General features: G+C 37.8%; 2 protein-coding genes and 1 long non-coding RNA gene across 5 annotated transcripts in view; 1 reads left to right on the top strand and 2 right to left on the bottom strand.

The window, feature by feature from the left end:
• LOC110828503 (pickpocket protein 19) overlaps positions 1-4,343 on the top strand; it is a 14,657-nt gene extending 10,314 nt beyond the window's left edge. For 2 of the 3 annotated variants that reach the window (XM_022061272.2, XM_022061274.2), the window contains exons 9-10: positions 523-674; positions 1,480-4,343. In XM_022061272.2, coding sequence (XP_021916964.2) covers positions 523-674; positions 1,480-1,587 — 260 coding nt within the window. In that variant the 3' untranslated portion in view covers positions 1,588-4,343. The remainder of the gene's footprint in view (positions 1-522; positions 675-1,479) is intronic. The other variant, XR_002542701.2, reaches the window with a different exon arrangement.
• A 2,217-nt stretch (positions 4,344-6,560) lies between these two features.
• On the bottom strand, positions 6,561-11,376 carry LOC147872452 (uncharacterized). The gene is made up of 2 exons (XR_015537289.1): positions 11,301-11,376; positions 6,561-6,898 (listed from the first exon to the last, which is right to left on the bottom strand). It is a non-coding gene; the product is annotated as an uncharacterized LOC147872452 (long non-coding RNA).
• On the bottom strand, positions 7,025-12,873 carry LOC110828518 (solute carrier family 35 member G1). The gene is made up of 3 exons (XM_022061300.2): positions 12,615-12,873; positions 10,840-11,244; positions 7,025-9,467 (listed from the first exon to the last, which is right to left on the bottom strand). Exons 2-3 carry the CDS (start codon positions 11,236-11,238, stop codon positions 8,796-8,798), a joined length of 1,071 nt encoding a protein of 356 aa, XP_021916992.1. The 5' UTR covers positions 11,239-11,244; positions 12,615-12,873; the 3' UTR covers positions 7,025-8,795.
• Between the last annotated feature and the right edge of the window lie 517 nt (positions 12,874-13,390).

A 13,390-nucleotide genomic window follows, 5' to 3' on the forward strand; every position in this document is an offset into this window, starting at 1 on the left:
TTGTTCTAAATCTGTGAGACTGAAAGAAGTGTGAATAAATTATTCAATTAAATGTTCTCTTTTTCATTTCTTGGAAAATGTGATTCAAGATTACTTTGAGTCAAACAGTTCAAACACAAGATCACCCTCTCAGCCAAAATATAGTTATATGATATTTATTATAATGATTCATTGTCTGAATGATGGATGTATCACCTATAAAATTATGCTCAAAATTTACGATTTGAATAGCTGAAACACTTCCATCTTAATCACATTATTTATTTTCTTTCCCTTTTTCTCTATTCTCTTATATTAGTGGGTTTTAGTTAACTTGTAACTTTCACAAAGAAATATGTTTTAGAAAATGTTTCTCAGCCGACTGTGTTAAAAGAGGAATATGACTGTTAAAATTAATAAAATGTTATCAACACAAGATGTGAAGAAATTGATATTTATGTAAAACTGAACACAGTAATTAGACTAACTGTGTAAAAAGTATCACTTCCAAGTCTGAAGATAACATGAAAAATAATTTTGCAGTATCAATGGGTGGAGCCACTGGTTTGTTCGTTGGTGCAAGTCTACTCAGCTTCATCGAGTTGGTCTATTACTTCACATTAAGGCTGTTTGTGACAGTAAAGTACATGAAAAACAAGCACAGACCCAATGATGTGGCACCACAACAAGCACAGGTATTCTACATAGATTAGAAATAATCTGTACTTGGTAATCAAGAAGCAACTAATTTCTGGAGTGTGATCAGCCTCTTAAAAGCCCTCAAAAGAAATTTATGCCTTTGTCACCAGATAATCATTCTAATCAGGATATGATGAGCTGTTTACTGGCATTCATTCTGGAAATGAGAAATATATTCTCCAATGAAACACGCACATTTCCCATATGTGTTCTTTTGTCTTTCACGGTTGATGTTCATTTATTGCAAATTCATTGTTACACTGGTGTTTGACAACAGAGATAGTGAAGTACGTAGCATGGTGTGTAGATTCTGCTGTTAACAAAATAAAATCTTCTGTTATTTACACCTTAATTGTATAACATACCAATATTTTAATTTTCCTTGGTTTCCTGAATGAAAGAAGTTGACTTAAGAAGAGATTATGTCTGTTTTACACAGAGTAATTCAACAAGCTGTACCACATGAAGTTATGTGTAGTCTCTATGAAATATGTTCATTATTGAATAATCATTAAAGATTGTGTGTGTCACTTTCATCTCTGGCAAACCTTGCACAGAAAATCCAGAGTAAGCAGATCTTAGAAAATGAAATCCTGGACTATCATTCAGGAAGTAACAGAAAATTAATTATTAATGAATGCTACAAGATTTTTCTATCAATGGTTGGAGGACAGCACTTCCAGTTAATATTTTGATGCCAAAAAAAGTATATACACTATGAACAAATTATTTTTTTGTTCCCCTCCTCTCTCAGGAAGTTTAAATTTTCTTCTGTGTCTTGGTTTTCTTCATTATGCACAGGTAATGAACTCCATGGAGCCACAAAACACAGGACTGAAGAAATATCCGCAAGGTTTCTTGCATCGGCCCTCTCACAAACTTTATTACCGCTCAGTAAACCATATGTAAATTCAAATGAGTTCAGTTTTGATGTGGTATGTGTATTGAACGAAACTTCTAGTTCCATAAGAGACGGGTCAGAAAATTTTTTGGCTTCTTAGCTACCATCTGCTATTGCCTTTTGAGGAAGGACTTCATTAATATTCGGAAATAGAAAACCAATGGCCAGTCTATAAATACAAAATTCAATACAATTTAAATTGTTAGAAATAATTTATTGAAACGCATGACTGGCCTCCCATTTATCTATGAAAGAAAACACTTCTACATACTCACCTGCCTGTCCACATCAATGCAGGAAACAAAGTGAAAGGATGCCTTTCTCTTGAAAAACCACTATAAACTTATTGGCTTATTTAAAAGAAGTGGGGATGGGGAGAGTGAAAGGTGGGGGGCGGTGGAAAGAAGGGGCCATAGATAACATACCTGGAAGGGACTGTGGGCCCAGAAGAAGCGAAATTACGAGTACATACAATCTGCCTACAAAGTTCCGTTCCTATCTTTATACAAGCATCCCAAAAATATGTATACATACAAGGTTAAACTTCATATTATAATTGGGACATTCTATATTTGTGTCTAATTTCCGTTACTTCTAGCTTGTGGACGAGCATATTGTTGTGGTTGAAACTAAAAATAATCTTTTTCTTTTTCCGTCACACTCAACAAAAACCTAAAGCCAAACAATAAAAGTACGTTTAATTAAATTCCTGGGAATGTAGACAGTTTGAATGGCCAAATGTTTTCGCCATCCTCATGCAACGCAGAACATACAGCTTGGCTTATGAAGATGCAAGCGTCTGGTACGTATTCCTTAAATATATTTAATTGTTCTCAGGCTGCCAGCCGTGTAAGGTGGTTTAATGGAGAAAACACCTCCAACGTTTCGAGAACCATCTTCGTCCTCGTCCTCAAGGTACCCTGTTTCCTCCTTTAAACCGCCTTACACGGCTGGTAGCCTGAGAAGAATCACATCATACACATACTCCATAAATTTAATACAATGCAATATGATATTTAGACAATGACAAGATAAACATTAAAATGATTATGAATTTTGACATGTTTTAATCTGGATGAAGCCATTTCATTGGTATATTGTGCAGCAATAATGGTTGGGTTTCTTGATATCGCATCCCGAGCATGAATAGATCTGAAATGTGGTGCTGGGACCTTAAAATTGAGTTGTATGTTTTTTATCTCCCCCATCCGCACCACAAATTCCACCCATCTCATTCCATTGATTTGATCGTCTTTATACAATCAACAGTACTCACGAGTGATATGAGATTGTGGCAGAACTACAGGTTAAGACGTGCCTTTGCAAAGATATGCAAGACTGTGCAGTTTCATAGATTATACTCTCCTACAAATTTCCTTCTTCAGCTCAACCTGCTGAAATATTTAGTTCAAGGGCAGAATATTTTTTCTGCACAAATCAACGTATAACTGATTATACTTAAAAGCAGTTTTCAGCCATTGGCTACTTCAAAGTTTACAACTTTGTCGGAACCTAATACAACAGTAAATCTCGATGGATGTCATTATCACATAACTAGACATGGGATTTTATTCCTGATGGAGGCTCAGATGTTTGCTTCCTAGAACCACCCCTACTAATGCAGCCATCAGTCCTGGACCATGTAGCCCTCTAGTGCTGAATTAAGAACTGCTAACTCATCAACCTGATGGAGACACTAAACTCCGAATTCACTATGGGGCCCTCAAGTTACTGCAATCTATCATCATATTTTGCACTTTTTACCACAATCTGTGGAAAAGTATTAAATTGTTAAAAATTTAATTCAGACTTTGTGTGGTCCCATGCATACATTTTATTAGATTTGGATGGGCATGTGACCGAATTTTGACTTAATTACCAACATTACAGGTACTGGAACACTGTGGTGGTGCTTATATTGTTCTCCAGTGTGCTTGCCTCCGTTGTAATAAAGTTATGCTGAGTCACAATCTGGACAGCAGATTGTCATTTGTGGGAAGCATGCAGAAATAGGTGGCCTACACTGCATGCTTTATTTCATGCAGTTTTTCAGCATTTTCTCTGATGGCATTACCATGTACTTTATGTTTCATGTATGTTTCTTTCTTACTTCATAATAAACTCTATTTGTTCCAATAACTTTAAATTGTAACATAAAAGCACATTTTGAACACATATATATGAAGATATAATATATAATTCTATTAAACAAATAAGCATGTTTGTCACAGTGTTCTGCCAGTCTGTGAACGAGGAAAAGTGTACAAAGACAGTTGTCTTCTCAGTTTTAGTGTCGTGTAGGCACTTCCATGAGAACCTCAAAGTCTATCATAAAAAAAGTCTTCTAGAATCCCTTTTAAACAGTGTGATTGAAATGATATGTAATCCTGTCAACCTCTGCATCCTTGATTTGATTACCCATATAATAAATAAAGTTTACTAATTATGAATCTCCTAATTTGTGCACTCTTCTATTGTACTTTGATTTGTTTCAGATACTACAGGTTTTGGGTAAAATGTATTCAGTCAGAACTAGCAAAGAATTTTGTCAGAAGTGTTATCAGTTACAAATGTGCTTGAATTCACTTCACATGTACTTTTTAATAATGCTATGCTTATGGAAGGCCTTTGAAAAACTTTTGTTTTGCTTCTAGTCCCTCTGTTTACTCACTTTAACAACGCGGTTGAAGGGTATGAACCATTGCATATAACCTTTTCATTTAACTTATTTAGAATAAAGTGTTCTGAGTATTTTATTTTTAAATTTCACTCTTTATTTTCCAAATGCATTCTTTGCAATAATTTATACTTAACTGGTTTTATCTTTATTTGTAACACATACAGATATGTTGTTGCAAAGCTGTTTGCAGCTAACAATCTCACAAACCTTCATCAGAAGCTGACAGTCTGTTGGCTAGTGAAATAATGAGCCCAAAGGTACGCTGGCAGATTCAGGAAAACCTGCAAGCCATCCTACTGCAGTCAGAAAAAAATTTACAGTATTTGGGTACATATTCATCATAATGCAAAATGTTAAAAATAAAAGTTATGCCTTCTCAAATCTTTATGTTCATAATAGTACTTTTGCAGATTTTTCAAAATAGCACTAAATTTAAATTTAAGGGAAAGATACAGAAAATGGCACAAATACTTCGGTAAGCGTTATTACTTAACCTAAATTTATGGCTTTCCACAATATGAATACGTAACGTCATGTTGCTACCCCTGGAGGGGGCTGCTGCGCCATCTGGTGGCGAAGGCTATAACTAATGGGCCCGCGAAACATTTTCTGGCCCTTATACCTCCTCGCATATCCTATTCCCCGGATACAATCCTGGAAATTTAAAGTTGCACACATTAAGTTGCAGCGCCCTCTGGTGGCAAACGTTTGAACTAATGGGCCCGCGAAAATTTTCTGTTTCGTATACCTCCTCGCATATCCTATTCCCCGGATACAATCCTGGAAACTTAAAGTTGCACACATTAAGTTGCAGCGCCCTCTGGTGGCAAAAATTTCAACTAATCTACCGAGCCAAAGGAAATTTAAAGCGCAGCGCCCTCTGGTGGCAAAAATGTGAACTAATCTACCGGGCCGGAAAAAATTTATGGTCATTAGTTGACATTTTTCCCGCTAGGTGGCGGTGCAATGCACTTGGCCAGAAAATTTTCGCGGGCCCATTAGTTCAAATGTTTGACGCCAGAGGGCGCTGCATCTTAATGTGTGCAACTTTAGGTTACGAGGATTGTATCCGGGGAATAGGATATGCGAGGAGGTATACGGGTCAGAAAATGTTTCGCGGGCCCATTAGTTCAAACTTTTGCCACCAGATGGCGCTGCAGCTTAATGTATGCAACTTTCAACTTCCAGGCTTGTATCCGGGGAATAGGATATGCGAGGAGGTATACGGGTCAGAAAATGTTTCGCGGGCCCATTAGTTATAGCCTTCACCACCAGATGGCGCAGCAGCCCCGCTCCAGGGGCAGCAACATGACGCAACGCATTCGTATTGTGGAAAGGCATAAATTAAGGTTAATCTCTTACCGAAGTATGAACTACCTCTGAAATCAAAATAACATGGCTGCATTGCTAGCTATACGTAAAGATATGCGAGGAAGCATCAGGGTGCAAGTAACTGTAGGAAGTTTCTTGTTAGCTATGTGCTATTGCCATTAATTTACTGCACCCTCCTCGACAAACTTTGAACTTTTCCTCTAGTGAGCAAAGCATGCACCGATTTTATTTATATTCGTAGACTAATTTGACTTAAATGTCTCTGCGTTTTGATGCTGTACAGCAAGTGTGCCAATACCAACGTTCAAAATAAGTAATCTATTATAGGTCAGAATTTATATTTTTGGTATTGAAATTGCATTCTTACATGTGCTTGTTTATAGCCATTACTTTAACACTGATAGAAAATATTCCTCTTTTTCCTTCTTCCCCAAGAGGTTTCCGCTTCATCTAGGTAGTCAGTCTGTTTTACTTAATAAAACTACAACCTGTGTGTAGGATTTGACATCTTCACAGCAGTGTGTCTGAAGATTCCTGTCTTCTGGGTTGTGGCGCCAATCAGCCACAATGCTGTATTTGAGTTTCAAAACCTTACCTGGAATGATGTTTCTATGTATATACCTGGTCAGTCTCACTAGGTTTGCAGCATCAATTCTACTTTGATATGAGGTACCACTCTCTTGCTAGGAATGCAGTACAAGCAATTTGGTAGGCTGAGAAAGTAGTATCAATATTTTTCAGTAAACTGTGTAGGAATAGTGTCCATGCATATTCCTAACAGGCAAAGTACAGCTTTGTATTTCTCAGTGCTTTCATACTAAAAAGGATAACTTTTGTGGAGGCACTCTCACAATTTTATTGCACCTACTTCTTTGTATAACTGGTTCAAAGTGTGTTGGTGGGAATGAGGTTAGGTTCAGCCTTTATGTATATATACTGGTCTCTATACATATGTAAATATTCTCAAGATACCAATGGCTTTCTCTGTGTATTGTACATGGCTAGAAATGGCTACTCACCCCCACACAATATACATGAATGTTACTTGCCAACTGAAAAACATGAATGCTACAGCAGTAAACTAAGGACACTTCAGGATGGATAATGTCTGAAGTGTAGTGAGGTAAACCAAACTCTAATAAGCAGGTGACTCTGTCCTGTTGTCAAACCCATCATTAGCTTCTGCTTCACACTGCTGTCACATGAGCATGAGTCTTGCCTGTAAGACACATCATAGGTTTTAATCACTGACTGCGCTCATCATTTGTACATATATGATAATGGTCGTGGTGATTTAGTTTCAATGCCTGCAATTAAAAAAAGTACAAAATCTATAAACGATTATAAATAGATGACACAAATGGGGTGGAAAGATGGTGGTCACCTGCTCCTAAGTTTTGCCCACCAACATGATACAAAGGTATACTCCGAAGTTTTGACAAGCTTTTCGTTACTTTATTTTCAGTTAAGAAATTCAGAAAATATGAATTCACAATAATAAAAGTCCTGATAAGAAACTAAGCTGAAACAATCTCATAAGTGCAGAAACCTGTGTAAATATACTTGTTCATCATCACACTGTCATAACTAAACCTTAACACAGGAACCCAGTGACTAGAATACACCACAGCAGAAATTTTAAACATTTCATACTTTGCAGGGATGCCAATCACATGGACAAATACTAAGAGGCCTTTCAGTTTTGCAGCTGAGTTTATGGTGGGCAAGGAACACATCAATCTCTTTGGCATTCATTACCTATGACAGTTATGTACACTGTTCAGCCCATTGGTTGTAGAGACAATACTGTCACTTTGTGGGACCTATCTTATCTTTCTACTGAAGAATGAAATACTCTTTGTCTTTATTGTCTGCACCATAATTTGTTTCATATATATGTGATTTTCATTCTTCGGAACACCCTATAATTACGTGATACACTCCAACATATATCTGGACTCTTGTGAATATGGTAATGAAACTTCAGGCTCCATAGAATAACTGAGCAACTATTAGCTTATTAAGGTCTTTGCTCCATGGGGTTAGTTATCCCCACATACTGGGATACTAGGAATAACCAGTTCTTCAAGTGCCTGAGCACTGCGGGTCCAAACTTTTCGTTGGCTTGATCTATAGACATTCGGCCTCTACCTGTACACAGGACAGCACAACACAGAAAAACGCGGACAAACATCAATGGCTTGAGTGGGATTTGAACCCACGGTCCCAGCGACCAAGCGGCAGAAGACCCACGCCTCGGATCGCGCGGCCACTGCAGACCCCTATCCCCACATATGCACAGTTTATTCCATAAACTATGTCTCACTCTGACTCATTCTGGAGGTCAGACAGCTTGACTGCCCACAGCAGAGCTTGTGTGAAGTAATGGTGCATAAAGGTTATTTAATGCCAGGTTTATATAATTTTACAAATTCAAAAACATCTGCTCAGGAATGTAATCAATTTTAACAAGAAGTTCTCAATTTACACGTTTTTTGTTTTCTGCAGCATTTTCCAGCAACACAACTACTATCTAAATCATGTATACCCTATTCAATTTTTGTTTTACTAACAAACTCTGAACAGTCTTCAGTACAGGTTACATGCTTATGTAATGTCACTATCAGCTACTGAGGTTATATTGTTATTATGAGGTGAGATTACATGTCTGTGGAACTACAGTGACTAATGAGGCGATGCACATCTCCGAGATGACACATAAATTGATATGGAATGCCTGTTCCAGTACCAGTGTCCACCACACTCACACATGAGTGAACACAGAAGATGGCAACTAACTGCCTGTTATGGAACAACCAACTGCTGAAGCAATGACAATGATCAAAAACAGCAAGTTCTTAAAAATTGTGTCTGAAAAATTCTGAAATATTTAAAGGTATTGTATCAGAACTTGCTTCAAAAGGCTGAGAAAAATAGTCAGTCTTCCAGGTTCCCAGGTCAAATCATTCTGGTTTGGTGTTGTATGACTCAGACACAATGAGAAAACCACAAATCTGTCATAGCATAGCATAGATTGGCATCCCTGCACTTATGTTAGATGAGAATGATGGTAACAGAGTGCAGCAAGTACTCAATGTACACAATACTACCACTACTAATAAAAATAACAACAGTCTGAATTATTCAGAACACATTAACAATGTTCCCTTGAGAATCACCAAATCAACTTGTATCTGCATATCTTCACCTTGCAAGCACACCCAGAGTCTTCTTAAGAGGGGATGACTCTGGTAGGGCAAGAGCCCACTTGCGTAAACCAGTGAGCACTACTGAGCTAGTGACAAGGATTGCTCCACCAATACTGTATCTGTTAGGCACTTCTTGAAAGAATAGCACCTGCCATATAAACGCAAACACTATGTCAGCAGACCGTGCAATTGCCACTGGACCTGCTTGTTCCAGCTGAAGAGCTAGTGTGAGCAGAATCTGTCCACCAAAACTGAAGAGAGCTAGTGCCACAACAAGGATCCGATCAAATCCACAACGTGGAACGCAGAGTGCTCCAAGAGCCCATGTTACAAACAATGTCTGAACCAGAGCAAATGAGCCAAAGTTGGTCATAATGACAGAGAAGTGTAAGCCTTTAAGAGCACGCAGGAGGACATACGCATTGGCTCCAAACAGTGTTGCAGAGAATGCTGCAACTGCACCCCAGACATCACTATCCTGTTCTTCCTGATCTGGAGAGGAAGCGAGTGCTGGAATGCTGTGGCCAAATAGAAGGGGTGGGCGTGTAATGAGTACAACACCAATCAGGGTGAGACAGACGCTGACCGCATTGAACAAACCGCACGGCTCCTTCAGGAAAAGCCGAGCAAATATTGCCACAAATACTGGAACACTGAACACCACAACCTGCAACAGAATGCATCCTGTAAACAACCAATAATATAATGAAGTTGGCAAAAAGCAATGGTGTTAGTGGTAGTGACAATTTAAAAATTCATATAACACTTTATAAATTATTATTATTATTATTATTATTATGCACACATTTTGCAGATCACTTCTTTCTTTTGAAAAGGAACCTGTATGAAACAGAAACCTACTTTTATTAGAATGTTCTCTTGTCCTGAGAATATACAGTAAAAGTCAATGTAAAATGAACTCCAATAAATTAAGATTGTTTAACAAGAAACAGAAAAGAATTCAATGGAAAGTATTCTGCTAGAATACTGAGATGTTTCCTGTTCACATTAGCCTGTTTCCTGGAATTTATATGAAAAGGAAAATTCTTGTCACAAATGAGAAATGTTTCAGCCTGACCATACATGCAGAATACTCGTATTTCAATGAGCTACTTGACAGACAGAAGACACTTAAAAATGTCCTACTCATCAACAGTGTTGCATGCATATGTAGCACAAATTCTGGCTTGTAATTTAGGCCATAAGTACTAGGGGTATGTACTGTTCCATATTCTTTATGTTGCAGTACCAATGACATTTGTAAACCAGCCTGAAAAGGGAAACGTTCATGTCCCTCAGGTTTTCATTATAAGTACATTTTACTATGCATTCTTTTTGAATGGCTGTGATAGAAATATCTAAACCAAAGTGTAATCAAATGTACAGAGTTCAATTGGTTTAAATGTACATTTCAAAAGTGATGTTGGGAGAGAAACAGAAGACAGATATAAAGATTTCAGGACTCTTCCTGCTAGAATAGCAAGCTAAACCAGCAAGCAACAAAAGTCAGATCTCACAAAAATATGAAGCTCTAGAAAGACACACATTTGGAACATGTATATACAAAGTATTTGCAAGAATAGACAAAGAGAGAACAACTAAAATAATAACAAAGCACAGTAATTCAAATATATACAAATGGTGATCATCACAAAAATATCCAACAAGAAATGCCACAAATCCTGCAACATTTTTTACTTTGGTTAATATGACAAAAGATAAATATAAATACTCTTGTATACTACAAACTGAAGTTGCAATCCTATTTGGTTTAAAATATACAAACATATCACCTCATACTACTGTAATAACACTTTACATTGGTTTCCAATACATAATTTCACATCACTTCATAGGAAGCATGGGAAGAACATGTAACCTTACTATGCATTGCATTTAAGCAATTTTAATTAAACCAATTATATAGATGTATATGTTACTACCAAATCCTATGAGATTTACAATTTACAGTAACCACTTTAAACTAAACAAGGCATTTCCAAAAGATGTGGAACTTAAAATCAGAATACAAAATTTACCGAAGCATCAGCCAGAGGCATGTGGCGGAAGGCGTAGAAGCTGAGCATGAGGCCAGTGGTGCCAACAAATGAGCGCAGAAGGAGCATTATTCGCCTGCCTTGTGGGAAAGGAGGTTCCTTCCGCCAAAGAACAATGGGCAGAGCTGGCAGAAGGACACCCACAAAACGACAAGCAGCCAGTTCCATGGGATGCACATCCACCAGCCACTTGACTATCACCGAGCAGAGAGAGAAGAAGAGAGATGACAGTGTGGCCAGGAGCAGTCCCAGATATGGGCAGGGATGGCACCTACTGGCCATGACATTGGTACTACCTCTGCCACCCCTCTCCCCCTCCATTACATCTAGTCTCCTGCCACCTGACTCTACAAGCTGTTGCAATTCCAGCTGCTCTGGCATCGCACACTGTAAACATACACATGGCTGTACTTTCGAGATACCAGAAACAATGGACCACTTACTGTTTGCGACTGTAATCTTGAGACTTGCAAGGAATGCAGGAAGTCTGAAGTGTTAAATGTTACTGCATTGCACATGCTATCTTTCCTCCTTCCTCCTCCACCCCACTTCCTCACCCTGCAAGTCCCAAAGATTAGTCACGAACAGTACATACAATCTAGTATTCCAGGCTATAGTCTCTTCTTCCAGAAACACTTCTTACATATATGAATAAAGCCTAGAAAGCTGATAAAAATTATTAAACTTAGAGCAAGCACTACAAGTAGGCATGACCTAATAAAGACTTGTTTCCATGTATTTTCATTTAAAGCCAACATCTTGTAATGTATAACATGAACTTGAAATCTTTATTCAAAATTTATTATTAACCAATTTTTCAAAACACATATTTTAAGTATAATCACTGTAAAAGATAACAAGTATTAATGAAATGAAGGGATTGAAGAAAGACTGTATCATGTTGCCAAGTGAAAAACTAAGTTAGGCAGTACTATAGTCAAGATTACTCATCTTACATTACTTGAGTCTCACACAGCTTCCCTTCCCACAACCTACTACTAGTGCAATGATTTGTTGCGAGTGATATGTTACTTCTTCTAACATGGTCTGCATGAAATACTATATGGATAAGAAATTACGATTACATACTTAACTGGATGTTAGCACAAGCCACATCTCCCTAACTATTTTACAGTCACAAGCCTCATTTTTAATCAATAATCATTTGATCAAACACTGAAGTTGACAAACCTGATTACACCTCTTAGGTGTCTTTCCCCTAAATCCATGACAGCCTAAAGTTGCTGTATTTATCTCTGTTTTCATGTGTATGAAAGTCACTACTAAGAATTACAAATCAAGCTGATGTTTGTTTGCAAATGGACAAGATGGCTTGTCACTTTGTGTGACCCACTGTTGTTATGTTCTGCCAAATAATGTACAGCAAGATCAAGTGAGGCACTAGCCCCCATCTGGTTGGACAAGAGACGATATGTGAAAGCCCGAATGTGAAGATTATGTGTGTGTGTGTGTGGCAGGTTCATCACCATTGTTACCAGAGCCCGATCCACATCCCAAGATCAATTAATCGAAACCACGCCTCTAAAGATCCATTTAAATTTACCCACCCATCCACGCTTAGGACATCCGAGACCAACAGGGTGAAATGCCGAATTAATTGCTACAGTAGGTAACACAAAATAGCCATAACGAAGTCATGTTGCATGTTTAACATGTTTTTGAATGACAATTCAACGAAAATTCAATGTTTTGTTCCACCATTAATTTGTATTAATATTCATAAATGAAGTTCTTACCAGGCACTAACAATGATCGTCGTCGTCCGGCAAATATTCAGGTCTCCTTGGTCAAATCGCAATAAACACTCTCTTGAATTAAAAAGTCACAAAAAATAATCGGAACGCCACTTATTTATATTCACATGAAACCATACATTCTTTTGTACACTCCTCTAAACATAAAGGCACTGCAATTTCTAGCCATTACTTAAAAACTATTCAATTATTTTTGATCACATGGTCACACTGCTAGACGAACGACAGACAAAATATCGATTAGTTGTGGACAGGGGCAAAGAAGCTCTGTCTTGACAGACGTGAGACTTCACCAGGATAGTTTCTGTGACGATCACAGAAATATAGGCAATTTTATTGTCTTAGAGCTTACACGAACGAACTTAAAAGTTCCCGCCTCATTTAAATATATGCAGTTAATTTCCTTTATATTTTCGCGCATCGTCTTCGATTTCTGTCCGTTTACTCAGAGAAGCTGTGTTATGTACATCCACAACATGTGGTCGCGGGCTCAAATCTCAGTTCGGATACCAGACAAACTGAGTGAAAGCTGGGATAGTACCAGTACCTTAAATAAGGTGATGACAGTTTCCTTCCACATACTTCCCAATTCATCAATCTTTAACCATCTTATCCAATGCCACATAAGCTGAGCTACTTACAGCACCCTTAAATAAACAATAAAAATTAAAAAAAAGTTGCAGGCAAAAGACAGCAGGTGACCTTCCAGTTTGGGGCTTCTGGATGGAATTGACAACCTTTCTCCACAAAAGAAATGT

This window comes from Zootermopsis nevadensis, unplaced genomic scaffold, assembly GCF_977971745.1.
Source record: "Zootermopsis nevadensis isolate Lab colony 2312 unplaced genomic scaffold, Znev_1.0 Znev_ptg000027l, whole genome shotgun sequence".
Lineage (NCBI taxonomy): Eukaryota > Metazoa > Arthropoda > Insecta > Blattodea > Termopsidae > Zootermopsis > Zootermopsis nevadensis.

Bases quoted from the DNA above. Each gene is read 5' to 3' on its own strand.
- LOC110828518 (XM_022061300.2), bottom strand. From the start codon at position 11,238: ATGCCAGAGCAGCTGGAATTGCAACAGCTTGTAGAGTCAGGTGGCAGG. The intron at 9,468-10,839 runs GTAAATTTTGTA...ATTCTGTTGCAG, and splicing joins TGCCTCTGGCTGATGCTTCG to GTTGTGGTGTTCAGTGTTCC.